The sequence below is a fragment of the Megalops cyprinoides genome, chromosome 12, assembly GCF_013368585.1.
Source record: "Megalops cyprinoides isolate fMegCyp1 chromosome 12, fMegCyp1.pri, whole genome shotgun sequence".
NCBI lineage: Eukaryota > Metazoa > Chordata > Actinopteri > Elopiformes > Megalopidae > Megalops > Megalops cyprinoides.
In genome coordinates, this window is record NC_050594.1 from 20,048,451 (window position 1) to 20,070,699 (window position 22,249).

A 22,249-nucleotide genomic window follows, 5' to 3' on the forward strand; every position below is an offset into this window, starting at 1 on the left:
AGGGCTGAAATGAGTTTTGCGTCGTTTACATTTGAATTAAATTGTCCAGAATAAAGTGATCGCATATTGCATAGATGTTAGACGACAGGTTTTTGTGCTGTTGACAATAATCATTTTCCTTTTGTATTTTACCTCAACTCGTCAACACGTTTTTAAAGTCTGAAGAAGACATTTTGAAGTGTCAAACTGCTCTTACTTTGTCATTTGAAGGGGGTACACTTGCCCAAAGTTTATTAATAAATCAAGACTAGGCACAAAATCCTTTATTTGACATAGCATATTGTTTAGCATAGCATATTATTTAGTTATTTACGATTACAGTGGCCAGACAAAGGGTCAGCAATAAAATTCACACAATCAGTAGAAGCTTTATTTTATTGTTTTGCGTGCATCTAAAAAAGCTGTAAACGTCTATCCTTCAATCAAATAATTAAACCTTGATTATTTGACGTAACTCAATTGTAAGGTACAATTGTACTGTATCGTGCAACAAAATCAAGGTAGTTTTTTCGAACTACCTTTATTTATGAAATAGTTTTACATTTTACAGTTTTACTAAGTTGTTCACAGTTTAATAAGTAGTAAGTAGTGCACATTGCGAAACTGTAAGGCCCCTCGGCTTTCGGCTTTGTTTCAAAGCAGATGAATTGTTGCGAATATGAAGGGTTATTTTATCAATTCTGTGCGAATGCCGGGCAGATTCCCTGATCTTAACATCATGTGAATAGCTAAACTTTACCAAAGACACTAATCCAGTAAATCAATATTATATCATGATCTGTGCGCAGCGTCCTCACCGCACGGATCCAATGTGTGCGCTTGAAGCCGGAAGGTGAAAGGCGTCGGAACGTAACAAACATGGCGCCCTCGTTGTAAAAACATTGTGTGAAGACGAAGAAAGAGTAAACAAACTCGTCCAGAAACAACAGGTACACCAAATTTAATATTTATCGTGTTAAACACAAATACCTTACCACAGAGGGTGCACAGTTTTGTGTAAGAATAGGCAAACAGAAGCCACCTGGGAACGCCTGCTAGTCCGCTCACTGCTCAACACAAGGATTGTGGTCATTGTGTTCGCTAAATATCTTGCTACGTGATTAGTGGGAATTGTGTACCATCTCCGCTGTTTACGGGTCTTCAAGTAGTGCACAGCGTCGGTTAGCTATCTGCTTCTTTACAATGGTTAACCTGCTAGTTAGCTAGCTAACACAGAGCAGCAGACGACGAAGGCAGGCTAACAGGCTAGCTATGTATCTAAATGTGCAAGGTAAAATAGTCAGCACACAAGCGAAGAGCGCAGTATTTTCACGGTTTTCACAGGAGGCCCTTGTTACTGACTAGTCTGTGAGTATTACAGTATTAAGGTTAGCTACTACTTCTGTTCATTCAAAAGGTAGCTACCTCTTGAAATGCTTTGCTAGGTTTGTAGCTGGTTCTAGTATGTACGTGCGTAAGTGCAAATACATAGGAACTCGGGTGCAGTTCGGGGACGAGCGCTTCACGCATCTCCCCCAACATTGCCTTAAAGTTTAAGTCTGAAGTTCGGAGGAAATGCCAATTTAGCGTATGTGTAGTGTGTAGTATCGGTTTGTAAAGAGACTTGCGGGTGCACTACCGCCGCCTACAGAGCTGGAGTGCCATTGAGCTGTCTATGCCTTGTTAATGCTGTTGAGTGGAAAAAGCCAGAGTTAGCATTTAAACCTTCACAATATCATTCATATTTCTTAACCGTTAAGTCCCCGAGATGCCACTCCTTCCCAGCGTCCTCAGTCCTTTGTGAAGTAGTGTCTGCTTTTCAGAATTTGACGATACGGGCAAAACATGTATCATGTTTACCAATGAGAAGTGATGCTTGGTTATTTTTTTTAGGAACCAGGACTTAAACTGCTAGTAAATGTCTCTTTGGTGTTACAGTAGAGTGGATTCACATTTTCATGCATGGCACCTGAAGGAAAGAAAAACAAATCCATTACAAGCTGGATAAGTGCTTTTCTTAAAAGAAATAATTACAGGCTCCTGTGAGTCATGTAAAGTGCTATTGCTGCTTAGAGAAACATGAAGGAATTCCTGAGAAAGGAGTGTTTTAGTTATCCCTATCATCTCACTAGCAGCATGCATGCAAGCAGGATAGCAATGTATGTTTGGTACAGCAGCCATTCCATCACCGCCCCCTCATGCCAAGTGTAAAATAAAAACATATTTCCCATTCAAGTGAATTCATGGATGGGTTATAAAACATATGATAGGTCTCGACATAATAAATTATGTTGGTAGTCAGTCCTTAAAGAATTTTAACTGTGATCCTTTGACAATGATACAGGCCATTTCTGGTTTTTGCTGTGGTCAGATGGGCTACACGCACGGTAGAGGTGTCTGCCTATGTTGTTCTGTTACTACCTGAGGAATCATGCCAGCTGCTGTTAATGAGGAGTGTGCTCTGCCAACTTGGGCAATAATAAGTGTTTTAGCCAGTACACCTGCCATTTCATTACCATGAATGTGCACTTGAGCGGGAACCCAGAGGAGCTGCATCAGGCCAAATGTCTAATATCCTCTACTCACTGTAGTGCTAATGGAATGAACACCATTGCAGCCTAAAATACACAGAGGCCATGAGAAAACTGCTAATATGTAACATCAATCTCTGAGATGACGACAGCTGCACCAGGTATACTGGTAACAAGGCTTTTGGAACCACCTGTGAAGAGTACCCTAACTGATACCATAACCTTTATCAAAATGCTGTGGCAGCATGTTAGTCACAAGCACACTGGGTCTCTCTCCCCTGTTGCTGTAGTGTGAGATCCAGGCCTTCTGAACACTGGGGTGGCTATTCGGAACAACGAGCCTTGGCACAGCAGATATGGAAACACTTTTGTCCTGTTTGTGCTACCGTTCCCAGGGTAACTTGACCCTGCCCCTGTCCCGAGTGGTGCGGTGCCATATGTTGGGTCAGATGAGCGGTATTTCCTTTCAAAGTGTGTCAGTGGGCAGCCTGTCTGTTCCATGGGATCGGGGCTGGGAGAGGAATGCCTGGCATGACCCAGCTCTCAAGCTCACTGCCAGAAATAACTGCCATCACATTTACTGGGAGGGGAGAGAGGGAGAGACATAAGGACCTTAACCTTTTTCTGATTGCTGTTTGCTCTTGCAATATCAGTGTGTCTCTTGGTCTTGAAATGTTCTGATAGTCAGCATGTGTAATTGATTGAATTGAACCATAGATACTTGAATGTTTGTGAGTAGATGAGGTGACATTCACTGCCCTTGAGTAGGCTGTTCATTCCTTTTGAGCCCCCAGTTCTCTCCATTGTGGGTTGCTTCTGCTAACCTCATGTTTCATCTTTTTAACAGTCTCCAAATACTTTATTTGCTGGATGATTTTTTAGAGGTCAAGAAGGCTTTAGACATGCCCAGACATAACACTACCCAGCCCCAGCCCTATCCTCTGTTTGCCTTGCTCAGCAGGCAGAAATTAACTTGGTGTCCAGTGTGAACTGTCGTCTGGCGTCTGACCACCTGGGGGTAGGTTGCGGTCTTGGGTAGAGGAGCTCGGCATTGGCTACTGGGTAAACGAGCTGCTGGCCTGTGCCTGGAGGTTAAACTTGGTCTCTCCTCTTCTGTGGAACACAGGAGCTCATCTTACGCCTGCTCGCGCCTCAAACATATTGCTGGTGCTTCAGATACTAATATAAAAGCTGGCATAAATCTTACATACCTTGGCACAAATACTTGAAATATTATCAAATGTGTATGAATTTAATTAATTTAATGGGCATAATTAACCATCTAGAATATATTTACATCAGTATTGATGCCCATCCATATAAATTTCCAAGTCCTTGTATAGTTGGCTGGATGACCAAAATAGAACTCTTAACAAGCTTTCTGTCGTACTTTCACATTTTTTAGATCTCTGCATGCTTATGTGCTTACTTAAACATGCCTTTTTGTATTTGGCAATGGCAGGTGTTTTAATCTACCACCAGTCATAATGGTACCAACTGTCTTCAAGCTCTGAGCTGTGTCTGTGAGATCAGGGCCTGTGTCTCTCTGGCTGAAGGGGATTGGAGCTGCGAGGAGTCCTTTCTCTCATGACACATAACCCGGCAGGGTGTGGCGCTCTCTGAACTCGCCCCATGTGTTCAAGGACGGTGGCACAAGAAGGCTGTGTGTGATACAGTTTCAGTGTTGCTCTTCCGGTGTGAGCTTAACCCAAAAGGAAAGGACAGAAGGCCAGGGAAAAGGCAAAGCGGGTCGGGCAGTTGAAACAGGCATGAGGAGTTTGAAACAAGAGCCTTACATATTGTTAGGAAATGTGAGGGAAGACATTTTCTTAATATACACAGTAACTAGCAAGTATCTAGCAAGGAATGACCACCTCCACTTTGGGGTGTTTTTAAAGCCATGGGGTGAATGTGGTTGGCTTCAGTAAGACATTTTTGGAATGATGGGGAGCTATTGTACAGTGTGGAGGGGTCACAATGAAATGAAACCTGGTGTTGTGCAAAGCAAAGACGGTGGCTGTCACTTTCCATGGTGCAAAAGCCATCCTGTCTTTTTTTTTTTCCCAAACCTTCTCATGTCTTGCTGTCTGCAGTGTTCCTCCTACTGTGATGGCTTGACTCCCAATCACACCGGCCAACATGGGGAAGGAGAGGAAGTGCATTCTCTGTGACATCATCTATAATTCAAAGCAGGTAGGGCAGGCTGCCCGTAATAAATGGGGTGTCCTTGTGTGTGAGAAGAGGCCATTTGTTTTACGAGTCCTGACAGGGGCCTAGACTGAATGACTCCATAGTTGTTATTTACATGAACGCACGACCTGTGTCTTCACTCAGTTTTTCTCCCTCTATCCCTACAGGAGATGGATGAGCACATGAGAAGCATGCTGCACCATCGTGAGCTAGAGAACCTAAAGGGCCGGTGAGCGGTAGCCTCTCGCATGCACACACTCATATTGGTACATTCATGCATGTACATGCACTTACTACACGCACATACTGACATTTGTACAGTCTTGCATGCATGTGAGGAGTGGACTGACTTGGAACAGTGTACCAGCTTGCTTATATGTATCGCCTGCATTAAACTGAGGTTCAGTCAAATTGTGAATTTCTCTGTGTTAGCAATTTTCCCACCACCATTTTCACTCCTTTTGATTACAAAATCCCACATTGTTCCACTCTCCTGGGATGTCGTCCTTCCTCATATGTCACCTCGGAAGGCACATGTATGAGGCAGGGAGTGTACGTTTGAGGGTCTGTGTGAGAGCAGCATGTGGCGTGTCATGTTGCAGAGCTTGCATTCCCGGACAGCAGAGCTTTGTCCTTTTCGGTCGTGGATTTGAGGCACGTGTTTCGGGGGACACGTGTGTCCCCTGCTCTTCCGCAGATGAGAGAGGGCAGCTGCCCCAGCTGGGGCTTAAATATAGGCTCTTTCCTGGAGCACGAGGCATGGGGTCTCAGACCCAACAAATGGAAATTATAGCACCTGATCTTTTCGAGCGGCGAAGATCAGCGTTGCTTATTTTTAAACCTTACTAGAAAACCAGGTAGTAGCTAATGACTGAAAGCAAAAATTTAAAGAAGTGACCATGTTTTGTGAAGTAATTTTTGAAGTGCTCTGATCTCCAAACTCAAAGCCCTGGTTTTAATAGGAAGGTGCATAAAGAGAACACATCAGTGGGTTACCCACACTACCATGTACAGGCACAGTAAGGAACTGATCACAGTGGGAAAACCCCCAAAATATGCAAATCTCTGCCAGAATGAAGGGTTGCCCTAGATGTTGTGTTTAAATATAGCAGTGCAGTTGAAAATTTCAACGAAGCAGCAGCCTGATCAATAAATAAATAAAATAGGACAATGCAGCCTTGACACAATTTATGTAGAGGTGACACATTGCAGTAACGTCTCACTGTATCAGTCCCTCAGTCCCATGGAATGGCATTCTTGGAGAGGAGGGTTGTGGAGTGGTGCTGGAGGTGGGGGGGGGGTGCAGCTGCCTGGAGCTCCTGTTACAGCAGCCTCTTGATTGGTCAGTGGGCAGTGCAGCTCAGCAGCTGGGGGCTGGGGGGGTGGTGGAAGAGCATAGTGCCACAGATGAAATGCAGAGGCTGCTTGCGTTCAGCCCCAGAGCAGCCCACACCATCATGAGAGAGCGCTAAGGCCGGGGCCTCCAGACAGAGGGTGCGCCTGTCCTCACCGCGTCCCAGCACAACATGCTACCCGCCCGCCTCACCATGCCTCCTGCTCCCTCGCTGCCGCAGATCTGAAAACACCCAAACAGATCAGGAAGATCCAGCCGCAAACGTTTTTTTTTTTTGGATGATTTTTTTTCCCTCATATTAAATTGAAATAAGTTAGTTTGCCTCCTGATCTGAGAAACCTTTTAGGGTGTTACGAATATCAAGTTAATGGAAGAGTTTTTTTTTTCTTTTTACCTCTGAGTTGACACACTATTTTTTTGTAACTGCTGAAGTTAAGAGTCCAACACTTGGCCAGTAGGTGAAAACCAGACTTGCCTGGACTACACCTGAGTAGACGCAGAACCAGAACCAGAACCAGAGCCAGAGCCAAAGCCATGCCGGTGGGAAGTATTGAACGCCCCCTGTCCCCCTCCGTCCCCAGGGACTGTGACCATGAGTGCCGGGTGTGCCGGGTGTCGGTGGTGGGCCTCACGGCCTACGCCAGCCACATCTCCAGCTCCACGCACAAGCAGCGCGTGGAGGCGCAGGAGCGCGAGTGCGCCGGAGGGGGCCCGGAGGAGAACTACTTCGACAAGGAGCTGGTGCAGCTCATCAAGAAGCGCAAGGAAATGATCCGGTGAGGCCTCTGTCTGCCTGTGCTTCCCTCTGTCCTGTATCCGTCTCTCTGTCTCTCTCTCTCTCTCTCTCTCTCTCTCTCTCTCTCTCTCCCTGTTGCAAGGGGTGAACTCTACTGACACACTATACTGGGGAAAACATGGCTGCTTGGAAGTTTGTGTGCCTCTACAGTTTGTTTGTGCTGAGCTGCAGTTTGAGCTCAGTTTGAGCTGTAGTTGTTTGCCTGGCACTATGGATCCTCACATTTTTTTTTCCTTTGCTGTCTGACTGCCTGTTGAATATGTGACTCACCATCTATTTATAAATTACTTTGAGTGTCTGTTTACCCAGTCATTCATTTATTTGTTTTACGCAATCAAATAAAAAAGGCCACTGCAAAACTAGACTGTGAACTTGGTAAAGATATGACTGTATCCAAGAGTTATGTGAAAATTATTCACATTTGGCTTCATATGAATCATACCAGTATATTTATCTAAAATGTTAAATTGTTATGGATGAAGTCATGGTCTGTTCTCATGTCTCATTGATCAAGACCAATCATCAAAATGACTCAGAAAGCTAATCGTATTTATAGATAAAATTCTTAATATCATCTTTCCCTGTCAGGTAACATTGGCTCCCCGTCCTGTTATGCAAATTCCCTGTCACTGTGCACACAGCTTTAATTAAGGCTGCGATGCAAACAGGACTCGCGGCCAGAGTCATATATCAGGGACAGGGCCTAAAACAGCCATGAGCGCACTTTCACAAACCAACGCAGACACATTCCATGGCACAGCCCCTCAGCTTCTAGAAGGAGACGCACGCTACACCTGCTTTGACTGTGAAATATTCCACTGTCTGCAGGCAAATATGCTGCTTATTTGGGTAGAGAAACACCACTTTTAAGAGCACAGATCTTACCCTGAAAACATCTTTCACTTAGGCAGTATAGTACGTCATGTACCAAGTGGCTTTGCAGAAAGACACAGTGAGCTTGGCCTTACATAGTCAGACTGCTGCTCACCAGCATTAGTTTACAGTCAAGGCAGTTTTGTAATGTTCCAGGTTGTAGGACACAGCAACTCAGCAGTGTCGCAGGGCTCTCCCTCTTGTCGCTCGCAGTAAAAGTAGTGAGAGCAGTGTATTTATACATCTCTGTGTCATGAAGAACCTTGTGTGAACCATAGTGAGAAAATTAGCACATAGCTGTGACTGACTTTGGCCAGAACCCAAGTGTGACAAAAGACTACAGACATGATATATAATGCAAACAGATCAACCATGTCTTTCTTACAGTGTCTAGCCTGTTTACTGTGTGACATAATAGTCAATGGGTTCTTGCTCTCTCTTTATTTTCACATTGTTAACAGCTGGTCTTGCTGTCATGTTAAATTCCCGGGGAGTAATGTCCTAACCCTAAAAACCCGTCTTTTCCCTTTTAGTGATCAGAATGTAGGAGAAATCCAATCTGTTGTGTGTGTGTGTGTGTAGGGAGGGGCTAACAGTAGCGGGGAGTGGGGATTGTGAGGGGTTGGTGCTGGCTTGCAGCTGTCGCCCAGCTGTCATCATTGCCTCCGCTGCCTGGACGTGGAGCAGGGCGCAGCTTTATGCTGCAAAAGTTTCAGTGCAAACACACCCGATTGGTCTGGTGGTGGTGTGAGCAGTACATGTGAGTCACCCCGAAGAAAAACCTCTTCTGGACTCAGATCCCACAATCATGTGCGCTCTGGTTTGGTTACCATACATAACAAGATAATTTGTGGGAACTTGTGGGAAGTATGAGGTGAAAAAACAGAAACACGAATTTGAAACAGTGGACTCTTGCCGTTCCTTAAAGATACAGTGTATGTAATATGTATATTTAAATGCAAAGGGGAGTTTGTTCATGACAGAAACATACAACCAAACACACAAACAGCCACATTTTGTACACAAAAAAACCATGTAATAAATAGATGATTAATATCCTACTTTATGTGATAGTGCTTACTCTAAACCAGTGATTAATATGTATTTTTATGTAATAAGCCAGGATTGCCTGATGTGAAATCCCAAAAGCTTAAATGCCAGTTGCATGAATGACTGTGGTTTTCTGCATACTGTGTGTGTTATTGAAACTGCTCTGGCAATCTTGAATCATAACCAAGATTTCAGGCAGCCGGTCAACGCCTTCCTCTGTCATTACGTCCAAGCACCCCCCATCACGTTTGTTAGTGATGAATTAGTGAGGCTGGAGTTATGACTCATTCTTGTTGTCATCTCAGCAAAGAGGAGGAGGCGGCGAAGAAAGCGCAGGAGGAGGAGCAAAGGAAGCAGCAGCAGCTGAATGAGGAGAGGCAGTGGCTTCACCAGCAGGGGGCGCCATGGGGCTGGGGGTACCCCAACTTCCCCCTGTCGCCGAAGGGCCGCGGCATGCCCAGTTGGCGGGGCGCCGGGGGTGGGTGGAGCCCTGCTAGAGCGCAGCAGGGTGGGCCGTGGCACCCCAACGAAGGGCTGCAAAACTGGCCCCACGGCCAACAGGGGCAGAGCGCCACCTGGCACGCAGAGGGCCCCCCGAATTTCCAGAAGTGGCACCCAGCAGGGGGCAGCCTGGGGGGCGGTGGCGTTTGGGGAAGCAAGAAAAAGGGTTGCCAGGGATTCCTTCCCCAGCAGAAAGGCAAGTCTTCTCAGTCGAGCAGCAGCAACAGCAGCTTGTACGGTGGGAACAGGTTCTACTGGGAGCAAGAGGGAGAGGCCCTCCTGGAGGGGGTGGGGCCAGACACCGCTATGGACTTCACCAACGATCATCTCCCGCTGTCAGGCGCCCTCCATTTTAACAGGGGGCACGAGGGCAACCAGGGTGACTATCAGGGAGGCGGCTGGCAGGGGGGACAGCAGAGCCGCAAGGGGGATCAGAGTAGGGACCGCAGCAAGGGTAACGGCATCAAGGCTGGCAGCAACACTCCCAAAGACAAGGCGTACCGCTGGACCCCCTATCCACCAGCCAAACTCAGTGACACACTGCCACAAAAAGAAGCCATCAAGGACCCTGTGATGGAGTATGAAACAGTACCGCCTGTACAGATGAATGACCTGCAGCTGAACTTTGACTTCGTGCTGGGGGCCACTCGCTCACAGATGCCAACCAGTAAGCAGCAGAGACAGAAGCAACAAGCCTTCCAGAGTAAAGAGGCTGAGCGGAGAAAGCTTCGGTGGAGGGATTCCCCCAAAAGTAACAGCCTTAGCAAAGACATCCAGACATCGAGTGAACAGAAACAAGCCACACCCTTTGAGCAGACAGCCGAGAGAGCATCATCCACCTCCAGCCCTGGACCCTGTAGCCAAGTCTCCAGGTGGGACTGCAAGTACTTCAGCTCCCAGCTCCCCGGACCAGCATCTCCACAGAAGCTCGGCCTCAACCCAGAGCAGGACCAGATGAAAGAGACGACGCGGAAGACCAAAGAGTCCCTGCAGGACAGGAGGGGATCTGCAGACACGTGGACGGCAGGCCACAGCGTGCTGCGTATGGAGGAGGGGCAGGAGGTGGAGAGCACCGAGTGCAAGGCTGGGAGCCAGAGAGAGGAGGAGCCAGGGAAGATGCGGGGACGCCAGCCGCTGCACAGCGACCCCGACGGCGGCAGACGCCGCTCCTGCTCGGAGGAAGGGTGCAAAAAGTCCAGCACGTCCCAGTCCGCCAGCACCTTGTCCCTGCAGTCCGTACAGGTGAGCACGTCCACCTGTGAGACGCCAGGAGATGCCACCTCCTCACCCCGCGTCGAGGACAGGGAGGGAGAGAACGAGAGAGACCCGGCGGAGCAGGCGATGCAGGCGATGCAGGCGGTGGACGAGGGGCTGGGCTCGGACAGCGACGTGCCCAGGGGCGGCCAGGCGCCCGCCGTGCCCGACCTGAGCAAGCTGGGTCTCCCCGCCTCCCTGAAGCGGGACCTGACCCGCCACATGAGCTCCAAGGGCAAGGCCGGGGCCCACGAGCCCAACCTGAACATCGCCCGGCGCATCCGCAACGTCAGCGGCACGCGGAAGGGCGAGGCCGACAAGGACTCGGGGCTCAGGCCCACCCTGCGGCAGCTCATCAGCGCCACGGGGTCCCGCCGAAACGTCAACTGGGACCAGGTGTACCAGGAGGTCAGCAGGAAGAAGCAGGAACAGGGGAAGGGCCAGCCGAGGTGAGCCCATTAAAAGGACTGAAATATACAAGCGTTGTTCCTGTGATATCACTGCAGCTCCAAATATAACCATTTCATTTATTCTTTAATTAAGAACTAGCTTTGACATTCGATTTTCTTTTGCTGACCTTCAAAGCAATTAAAATTTCAAAGCAACATTTTATCTTGTTAAAAACTCCACTTCACAAGTGGGACATGGGGAATAGGTGCCTCCGTTTGCACCACAGAGTATTAGAAATGTGCGTGGACATTGAGGCTGGAGTTCATTTGATCAGATGTAAAAGCAGTTTCATTGGTTAAACAAATCAGCTGACAGTAAGTATGATGGTTGTGTCCTCCGCAGGTTTGGGATTGAGATGGTGACCCCGGTGCCCTATGACCTGGAGGGACTCAGCCTGGAGGAGGAGGACACTGTTTTGGCAGAGGGCTACCACTGGGACTCCATCTGCGAGCCTTTCCCCTCCCTCCCTGGCACCGCCACCCCTCGCAAGCGCAGCCTGTCAGAGAGCAGCGTGGTAACGGACCGCACGGCCTCCGCCCTCTCCCTGTTCACAGCAGCCGCGCCCGGGGCCGACAAACCCAGAGATCGGCCCGACGTCCCGCCCCGGCTGAGCTCCGAGCCGCAGGGCGGTGCGACCCAGATCCCCAGAGCCGGCCCTGTGATCACCAAGGAGGAGAGGGAGCCGGGGGAGGGCACGCCAGCGGGCCAGGGCCCCGAGTCTGTGGAGGGGGACAGCAGCTGCACCTCGGAGGCAGAGCAGAACGACACACAGGGGCTGGGGAAGAAGCGCCGAGCTGCGGGGGTGAGCGCTACACATTCACTGCTGCAGCTTCTCCTGATGTTACAGTACATTACGTTACATTACATTGCATTACATTGCATGTATTTAGCAGACACTCTTATCCAGAGACGACTTCCAGCACAATAGAACATAAGTGTATCCATTCAAGTTAAATGAGCAGTATTTCTGATGTGCAAAAATATTGGTTTTAAACATTTATGTTTTTTTTTTTTCCAACTAGGACATTCCATCCCCAGAAATTCCCAGTTTAGAGCGGAAGAATAAAAGAATGAAAATCAAACCAAAAAAAGGTGAGCGTTTACTTTTTTGGGGCATTTTAGTTTGTGTGTTAAAAGTGTTACGACTGAGCTGTAATGGATTCTGAGGATGCTGACAGGGTCTGTATGTGCTGTGTGTCTCAGAGGCAGAGCGCTGCCAGGTGGACCAGCTGCTGGCTGTGTCTCTGCGGGAGGAGGAGCTGAGCAGCTCCCTCCAGGCGGTGGACAACAGCCTGATCCAGGCTCGTGCCAATCTGCAGGCCGCGTACATAGAGGTGCAGAGGCTCCTCGTGGTAAAGCAGCAGGTAATACACTATCATGCCTATCATCCTCAGCTCACGCAGTCTTCTGTGATCTAATATCTGAGTGGTCTGGTGTTTCTTGTCAACAATCTGTGCTTTCCATGGTTTTAGACAGGTATTTTTAAATCTCTGACTGTAATGATGACTCTCTGGGTGTTTTGGCGTTTGATATGATTTGAAAACCCTGCTTCTCAGGTTACTATGGAGATGAGTACACTGAGAACCAAGCGCATTGAGATCCTACAGGGAATGCAAGGTGAGAACTCTTAATCATGTGAAACTGGTAGCTACATTTATACTTCTTTTAGGTTTTTTTTAAGACACTGAATGTTGCAAATTAGAAATACATATATTGCTTAGTTCATTGCTTTTCAGTATACCTATTTAAAAATACTAGATGTGAGCAGATATTCACCTTTTGTTTAAGAACGAAAAATCAACAAATGTAAGAAAAGATGGGAACATCCGTCTCCTCCTTGTTTCCAGAGGGTTACGATGGAGTTGCTCTGCCAGGAGAGAAGAGCAGCGCAGAGGCGTCTGCTGCAGCTGCCACAGCGGCAGCTCTGCTGTCCCCCTTTTCCCCCCTCTCAGACATCCCCTCCTTCTCACCCAGCCACCCCACCCCAGCCACACTGCCAGCCGCCCCCCACCGGGCCACCCCTCCCTCCTCCCTGTCTTCTGCCCTCCCCGCCTCTGCCAGCACGCTCTCCCTGCACATCAAGCAGGAGCCCGGTACCACCACTGCAGAGAACCCCGTCAGAGGCCTGCACGGGGCAGCGGTTGAGCCTTGCCTCAACACCTCACTCGCAGGTAGGAGCTCACACCCCAGTGCCAAACTCACAGGTACAAACTGACACCTCAGAACCTAACTCATGGGTAGGAGCTCACATCCTAGTGCTGAACTCACAGGTACAAGCTCACACCTCACCACCTAACTCACAGGTGGAAGCTCTTGCTGTCTTGGTTCCTAAAGCTGTTTCTCCTACCTGTCTTGCAGAGCCTGTCCTGCCTAAGCCCTCCATGTGCCCTCCATCACTAGGTGGTCTCCGCCAGGCCAGCTTAGACTCGCAAGAGAGTGTGAGTGTATCCTCAGAACACAGCCAGGACCAACTGAGGGAGAGCTGCATCCCCATGGTCCAGGCTCAGCTGCAGGAGAGGGGGGTGCTGGTCACAAGAGCTGGCTGTTTCAGTGGCCTGGAGAAGCCAGGCGCCTCGCCCCACCAGGCCCCCTTGTCGGCCCGCCGCAGAGACTCCCAGACCGGGGCCACGGATCACACCGAGCTGCTGACGGAGACCTCCACCAGCAGGGTGTCCGTAACCATCGCCACTGATCCCCTGCTCCCGCCACCAGCCTCCTCATCGCAGCCAGACCCCAAGAGCGGGAAGCGGGTGAGGAAGCTGAAGAAGAAGAAGGTGCTGAAGAAGGCCCTGGGGCAGGAGCAGCCCGACAACAGCGACACGGAGCAGGACGGCGACACCAGCTGCCGCCCCATCCGCAGGGTCAAAACCAAGAAGAAGGCCAAAGGAGCGCGAGTCAGCACCTCCACCCCGGCCCCCCTGGGACAGCAGCAGGATGGGGTCTGTGAGGCGAGGGAGGGGCAAGCATCCCCGCCCCATAAGTCCAAGCAGGAAGGGGCTGAGAGTGACTCCTCCTCCTCCCTGGAGATGGTGGAGCTCCCTCAGGCCGCACCCCTTGAGGTGGTGTCCATCGACACATCCGACCCAGAAGACGAGCCAAGCCCTCGCGCTTCACCCAAGTCCCCCTCGCCCCCCAGCGCCCCTCCGCCGACTGACCCAGTGAAGTCAGAGCCCAGTAACCTGGCTTGTGATGAGGTCAGCTCCACCAGTGAGCTGGATACTATTCGAAGGACCAGGGCCCACTCCAGGTTAGAACTGACTGCTGCAGTGGTCATACGAGTCATAATGCACACAGTCTAGCAGTTAAAGATGAAGGACCATAGTCTGATCAGCTTTGAACATAATAAGAGAGAGATAAATAAATGAATGTGATTATTTATTAGGATGAAGAGTATGACAGTAGTAATGCTTTTTGTTTGGGGAAATAACTGTATTAGACCAACGATGTGCCAGTGAGGATGTACTGCATTTGTATGTCCTTTCATATATGTCTGTCTCTGTTCCTTCAGTAAATCCTCACCACCTCCATCCACTGAGAAAATATCCAAGAACAACTCAGGTGGGTCTCCTCGGTGATCTCCTGTTGAGGAAGCCCCATTCATTGGTGCCGGTTCCTCTGCCAAATGGAAGTCACAGGGCATGTGCCTTAGAGTTTTCCGCTGACTTGCATGATAAACGCGTAAGCTTTGTTAAAATAGTTAGCAAGTTAGCAATTCTCGGGACGTTAGTACACAGCCCACGTTTTAATAAACACCCTGTATCATTCTGAGCAAATGTGCTGCTCCTGATAGTCATGTCTCAGGGATGATAACGTTTACATACGCAGTGTATTCTGAATTTTAATGACTGAATAAAATCACTATCATTGATAGTACAAATTACATCTCTGTACAATGAAGCAGCAGATTTTCTGCTGCTGGGTTGTATTTATGGATGTGTGATGTGTCTGATGCAGTAGCCTGAAGTCGCTGGTTGTGTTGACTCAGTCTGGCTCATCTCGCCCCAACACCCTGAGGTGTTACAGGCCTGACCCCGCGAAAGACAGAATTAGAATCCCTCACTTTTCACTGGACAAAAATAGGCCCCAGTGGCCTGAAATTTCTTTTTAAGGAAATGTATTCTTAGTCTTGACAGCATCCCAGTACGCAGACCTTTCAGTGTTCCACTGTGAAAATAGGAAATAGATGATACCTAAAATTAATAGTAGGGCTCGGGCAATTTCATGAATCTGTGGGTAAACTAAATTTTAAAAATCATTGATGCACAAAATGTAAAAATATATATTTTTTCCTAATTCACCGAAATTTGGACAATTTGCTCAAAAAAACAAATCTCTAAGAATTCACAAATGGTACTTTTTCATTTATTGAAATCACTTCACAGTAGTCAGTAGAAATAACCTCCTCTGATATACAGTATTTCTAGTGGAAGTTCATCTTTGGAGGGACAAGTGCCTTAATGTTTGCAACAAGGGACTCAAACATGGTAAAGATGAGTCAGAAAAGTAGATACACTCTATTAAAATTTACATTTAATGGTGTGTTTTAGAGCAGAGGTGGCTGAGGTAAAATCAGGCAAAGTAACTACACAAGCTTATTGAACAGTTAAGCAATAATTATGATAATTATAGATTCCACCTATAAAGTCATTTTCATGACCCCCAAAGATGCTGAAACCCTCCAAAGTTGTGTTAGAAAAGGTTAATGAAACATAACTAAATTACAAGGCTAAACGTGGTAGGCAGATGTCTCTGTTTCTGGCAGTGTTAATTGTGTGCGTCTATGTGTGGGTGTTTGCGTAGGTGCAGAGCTGTCCTCGGAGCCAGGCGACGATGAGGAGCCCACCGAGGGATTGTTTGAGGGGCACCAGGCCGCAGTCAACGCCATGCAGATCCACAACGGTCAGCTGTACACCTGTTCTGGGGACCGCACGGTGCGAGCCTTCAGCCTAGTGGTGAGTCCGTGTTGCGGTCATTTATAAAAGCGTTTACAGACGGAACACATATGGCTCTACCCTGCCGGAACAGCTTATTCTCACGGTGTAAAAAAAGACCATGCACCTGCAGCTGATCAAATGATCTTTTTCCAGCATTCCGCCGCATCACCCTCTCTGTGGTTCTCTTCTCCATTTCCCTGTCTGTGGTATCCATGGATTGGTCAGCAAGCATCTAAATGACCAGGGGTGTGACCATGCTTGGACTCTGAACCACAGATATCCCTATCGATACCCATACTATGCCCCTTTTTGTTATCTGCAACACCTTAAACACATGTCCGTCATCTGGAAGTGATCATCTCCTGTAATGTAAGCATTCACCGCCCACATGTGTCATGTTAACACAGTCCCCCCCCATCCTTGTCTAGAGCCGGAAGTGCGTAGCCGTCTTTGAGGGCCACAGCACCAAGGTGAACTGTCTGCTGGTGTCCTGTGGGCCAGGCCTGCAACAGCGCCTTTACACAGGCTCCAGTGACCAGACCATCCGCTGCTACAGCCTCAAGGTACTGTCATCAGGCCGCACACAGCGCGCTGTCTCTGAGTGCAGTACTCAGTATTATCTGACCTCGGCAGCTGCAGTGGATTTCTGACAGGTGCCTGAACTCTTTTGTGCCTTTTGCTTGTGTCTCCCCACCTTTCCTCTTTCACGCAAACATCCTGCTCCCTCCTCAGACCCGGGAGTGTGTAGAGCAGATGTCTCTGTCGGACCGGGTCCTGTGCTTCCACAGTCGGTGGAAGATTCTGTACGCTGGCCTTGCCAATGGATCTGTGGTCAGCTTCAGCCTAAAGGTGAGCTCTTACCTGCACCATCCAAGGGAGACGCATGGGTCCAAAACACTGCCCCTGAATTCTACGCAGGATCAAACACACTGTTCCCAGCCTGTATGCGGTAGCAAACGCAGTGTCCTTAGCGTATATTTAGTGATTTATTTGCGTTGTAACTTGTGTTTTTGTTCAAAATATTACATTTTTTAATAATATTTTGAAATTTGCTTTACATTACATGCCATTACTGTCATTTAGCAGACGCTCTTATTTGGAGCAACATACATAGATTACAGTTTTTTTGATAAGATTGCAGTGTGTTTTAATTATTGCTTTGTACTGTGCCTTGTTCATCTGTTTACTGGTCTCTTATAATGGGTTATATAAACTGAAGTAGTTACATCTCTCCCCATCCCCCTGGCAGACGAACCGGCAGCTGGACGTGTTCGAGTGCCACGGGCCGAGGGCGGTGAGCTGCCTGGCGTCGGCACAGGAGGGGGCGCGCCACATCCTGCTGGTGGGGTCCTACGACTGCACCATCAGCGTGCGGGACGCCAAGAGCGGCCTGCTGCTGCGCACCCTGGAGGGGCACACCAAAACCGTGCTCTGCATGAAGGTGAGGAGCCGTCTCGCGTACACACTCGCATGTACACACGCCCGTGCCTCTTAAACCGAGCGGCTTTTTCCTCTCCTTTCGTACCTGTTCTTGAGGTGGTGAACGACCTGGTCTTCAGCGGCTCCAGCGACCAGTCGGTCCATGCGCACAACATCCACGTGAGTCTCCATGCTTTCAGAAATTCCTTCCACAGCTCTCGCTGTACAGCCTACTGCATACAGAAATATTTATCTCTCAACCAGTCCTTATCAGTATGTGTGTGTTCGGTAGAGGTGATTACTGGAATCCAGCCTTATGTCACTTTATCCTGCTAACTTGGAAACCCTTGCTTGTGTCTCTGGCTCCTTCCTTGTGCAGACGGGGGAACTGGTGCGGATCTATAAGGGTCACAGCCATGCCGTCACTGTCGTGGCCATCCTGGGGAAGGTGATGGTGACAGCTTGTCTAGACAAGCTGGTCCGTGTCTACGAACTTCAGGTAGGCTCCTCTCACCTGTCCGATGAACCCGTGCAGGCGTCTGCCCTGCTTCTGCTGGGGTTCTGATCGCTGGCATCTCAGAGGTGTTTCCACGGCAGCGGGGCAGCACTGCTGACATGGCGAGTCTTTGGCCGTGTGCTAATGATGTCATCTGTTTTGTGTCCCCCAGTCCCACGACCGGCTGCAGGTTTACGGCGGACACAAGGACATGGTGATGTGCATGGCCATACACAAAAGCATGGTGAGTGTGCATGGGAATATCTTCCCCTGTCAGAACCCGCTGGATGCAGAAATGGTGCCCACGAATCACAGAAGGGAACTGGCTTTCCACCAGGGTAATGCGGTCAGAGCGAGTGCACTAACGAGGGCCATTATGATTTGGTCCCCAGATCTACACCGGCTGCTATGACGGGAGTGTCCAGGCAGTCAGACTGAACCTGATGCAGAACTACCGCTGCTGGGTAAGGACTGTGGTTAGGGAAACAGATCATCATTCACAACAGATAGCACACATAGATCATGCTGGGAGCTCTCATGCCTAATAATAATCCCTCTGTAGCTCACATAACACCTCTCATCGTAGCAGATGGTATCTGAAGACCATAAGAAGGGATAGTGAAGGCACATGCGCACCAGCTCCAGCCAAGATTTTACCTGAATTCATATAAGTTGCAAGCTCAACAGGTATTCTTTCAGAGGATGTGGGTGCACATCTCAGGAATAGGTTGTTAGATGCTGAAGTCACAACAGTAAAAGGCAATGCTTGAACCTAGAAACAAACAAGTGGAAAGAAAAGTAGCACCTCCATACATACAGAGAGGACTGTGAGAGACTGTAAGCGGAAGTGCAGGTGCAGAGGTTCTGGCCTTTGATGAGTGACTGTCTCCCCCCCCGGACAGTGGCACGGCTGCTCGCTGATCTTCGGAGTGATGGAGCACCTGCGGCAGCACCTGCTCACTGACCACACCAGCCCCAACTTCCAGACGCTCAAGTGCCGCTGGAAGAACTGTGATGCCTTCTTCACTGTGCGCAACAACTCCAAACAGGTATGTGCCTAACACACACACACATAGACACATACATGCACGCGTGCACACACACACACAACCTCAGACCCGCACAAAAGCACACATGCCCTTTCCTCATCTCCACCCCCAGTAGACACAACAACACTATATTTGCTCAGTTGTCCTTGTTACAACAGTATCATCTCATAAAAATAATAATATACATCTGGATTGCAAGTGGGATCAGTAGTCAGCAGTGTTGCAAAATGGAATAGTTCTCTTTTACATATTGTGAAGCTTTTGTTAGATGCTACATCAATAATAGCTCATCTCTTTTAATAGCAGGATAGTACATCAAAATGAAGAAGATAAGGAAAATAAAAAGTTTCTGTTCAGAGCTGGGTAACAGTCAACTGTTGCTGTGGTGACATAATTGACTTTTATTTTTAAAAATCACAGTATGTTACAGAATGGAGTAAAAGAAGCTTTTAATGTTATTCATTTAGGCTCCTTTGGTGTTTTAACAAATTGATAGGCAAGTTAAAATGTACTTTAAAATGCTTATTATAACTTTATCATGTAGATAAATGTAGAGACATTTGGTGGTATTCCAGCTGATGAATTGAAAAATTAATTGGAAACAAATAAGTATTTCATATTTCATAGTGGTTTTTTATAAATTGTCTAATGCAATATTTTTTGTCTTGTTTGCCTAATAAATGGTAGTTTTCTGTACAGAATTTTCTTTGTAATTGTTTAGCTAACAAGGCACAAAGTGAATGGTCATATTTCACAGATTAACACTAATAAGTGCTAACCACTGATAGCAGCCAATATGAAACAGGGACTGGGGCTGTTGCTGATACAGTGTTGACACAAGTATACGTACATGTGCATATGTGAGTGAGAGTCTGTGGTTCAGTGCAGTGTTTCAGTGCTGTGTTTTTAATGTGCCCACAGGAAGCCCCCCTGCACATGCAGAAACATGCTGAGGAGGACAGCAAGCTGGAGTCCTGAGCATCTAGGGGGCAATCTTTCCACCTCCCATATTGGGAAGTCCTCAACAGAAACTCACCCTATACTTGCGTCTGAGATTGTGATTCTGGTGTCAAAGTGCTGTATGAGATAGTGGCAGCAGACTTGGCAGATGCGTGATCAAATGGAGCAGACTTCTTTTTTTTTTCTACAGTCTGCATGGCACTTTAGAACCAGCCCCACAATCGTGGATGTAAGTTGTACATTTTGACTGGTCATGTCAGTATTGTCCAAGTTGAACCAATAGACTCATTTCACCATAAACTGTTTCCACTTTTCTGTTCCTCTCACGTGATAACTCCTCCCACATTAATGGTGGGAACTGGGAGAGCGAATGCAGAGAGGGGGGGCTGGGAGGGGGGCGGGCTCACTGTGGAATACAGAAGAGTAATAGAACTACTGGCGGGGGGAGGGGCCAATCCACAGATTTACCCCAGGAGAGGTGTGGAGTGGTGGACCCCTCACCCTGAACGGTGAAACTCCTCTGACCCCCTCCCGTTTCACCCTCCCAGCACAGATAGACAGTGGTGCTAATCTACAGCATCGACACGATCAGCAGAGAGAGAATGTTTCAGCTCTCCACATGTTTCCAGTGAGGGCGGAGTAAGCCGCTCCCCCTGATCGCTCTCAACAGGGCAAGAAGAGGAAATGGAGCGGCCTCTATCGTGTTTGCTCTTGTTCCTCATTTCACTCGTCTCTTTTGATCATGTTGGTGCAATGTCAGCTATTGAACCACAGACCAAATATGTGAAAGCAAAAACAATTTCTTTATAAGAAAAGAAAAAGAAACTTCAGGACAGGTAGAGCGTTGTTTTGTTTTCCACACACACAGAGCTGTAAGCACACAAACACATAACCCGCAGGTTTGTTGACGGTATGGCATGGGTTCATGAGTGCGTTTTGTAGCCAGTTTTGAGTATTGAAACTCGTGGTGTTGGTGTTATGTTGAGCAACTCTGCCCCTCTGTTATGTTTTGGTTTTTACTGTGTAGGATTTAGTTCCACTCCACAGTGAAGCTGAAGCTGCTTGGGAGTTTCCAGGGGGATGATGGGAGATCCCCGGTGGTAATGTTGCTTTGTCAGTCTGTGATGCTTTCCTGCTGATGAAACATCCCTATTTTAACTGGTTCTCCTGGACTTCACCATGTCCAGATGACAGTTTGAGCTTCTTGTAACACAAGCAGGGTGAAGATTTTTTTTTCTTTTTTTGAAGATTTGAGTACACCGGTATTTTATCTCTTCCATTCATTTATTTTAGGCTTTTCACAGACATATTTTATTTTGCCAGGTTTGTCATTATTTGCTCTCTGGCTTATGTTGTTGCATTGGCTCTGTGGTTTAGAGCTAGTTTTGGGGTTGCTCACAGATGCCATGGTGCAGTGGAACTTGAGGAGTGTGAGTGTGGCATGTCTTGGTTTGAGGTTGTTGTGAAGGGGATATAGGCTTGCAGTGACGGTTACAGAGCACAGTAACACAGGTTTGCGTATCAGTGTTAACAGACATGTATACGTGTGTGGTTTTCCAGAGATGGTTACATGTGTGTGAATTTTTTGTATTTTAGGTTTTATCTGGGATAACTGGAATAACTTGTTTGTTCAGAAAATTTTTAGTGTTTGAACAGGTGTCTGGGGCTTTGTAAGCCAGACATTTTGAAAGCAGCGTGGCTTTGCTTTTAATTATAATATTATTCCTAATATTGAAAGCTAAGATTTTGATAGTGCTTTTGCAAATTATTCAATTTGGCCACAAATTGAAGCCTTGTACATGGAGTCCTATTCACTCCAATGATGTGCCTTTCCCAGTGGCATATGGGTAATATCCCTCCCCTATTGGATTCTGGGTAATCTACCTTTGAATGCAACCTCTGAATGATCAGTCCAGGCTAGAAACATGCAAGTCTACCAATAACCGGTTTTCATTGTGACTTAAGTCTAGGCACAGCAGTCATCCTCCTTTACCATGTGTTTGGTTTTATAGCTCCCAAATGCAACCTAAGAGTCATCTAACCTTCAATGCAGTACACCAGAAAGCCTTATGAGATGACATATAAAACAAGATGAAAGGTAAATATAGCTTCAAGATATTTCCGTTTGTTTGAGTGTTGTTTTTTTTTTTTTTTTTTACCTTGAATGAGTGGTTTTGTACTTCCAGTGATTACAATTGAACTGGGAAAGTATTAGCTCGTTTGGCGAGCAGTTTTTTATGTTATTGTTGTGTTTTTTATTTGAACAGGAGTAGGGGTGCAGCCAGGGGGTAGGGGCACCCCTGCTCTATCCCATAGGAAGAGAGGGCTTTTATTTCAGTGTTTGTGTGTGACGAGATGTAGAGGAGATGAGCAAGGGATGTGTTTGATGGAGAAGAGGAACACAGAATCAGAC

General features: G+C 47.7%; 1 protein-coding gene across 1 annotated transcript; it reads left to right on the forward strand.

Moving 5' to 3' along the window:
• The first annotated feature begins 849 nt into the window (after nucleotides 1–849).
• znf106a (zinc finger protein 106a) lies at nucleotides 850–20,348 on the forward strand. The gene is made up of 22 exons (XM_036541810.1): nucleotides 850–929; nucleotides 4,604–4,703; nucleotides 4,868–4,929; nucleotides 6,636–6,830; nucleotides 9,079–10,977; nucleotides 11,321–11,780; nucleotides 12,001–12,070; nucleotides 12,182–12,342; nucleotides 12,535–12,595; nucleotides 12,826–13,149; nucleotides 13,337–14,225; nucleotides 14,487–14,536; nucleotides 15,779–15,930; nucleotides 16,341–16,475; nucleotides 16,645–16,761; nucleotides 17,162–17,353; nucleotides 17,449–17,511; nucleotides 17,711–17,830; nucleotides 18,000–18,071; nucleotides 18,220–18,291; nucleotides 18,730–18,876; nucleotides 19,798–20,348. Exons 2-22 carry the CDS (start codon nucleotides 4,650–4,652, stop codon nucleotides 19,852–19,854), a joined length of 5,352 nt encoding a protein of 1,783 aa, XP_036397703.1. The 5' UTR covers nucleotides 850–929; nucleotides 4,604–4,649; the 3' UTR covers nucleotides 19,855–20,348.
• Nucleotides 20,349–22,249: the final 1,901 nt, after the last annotated feature.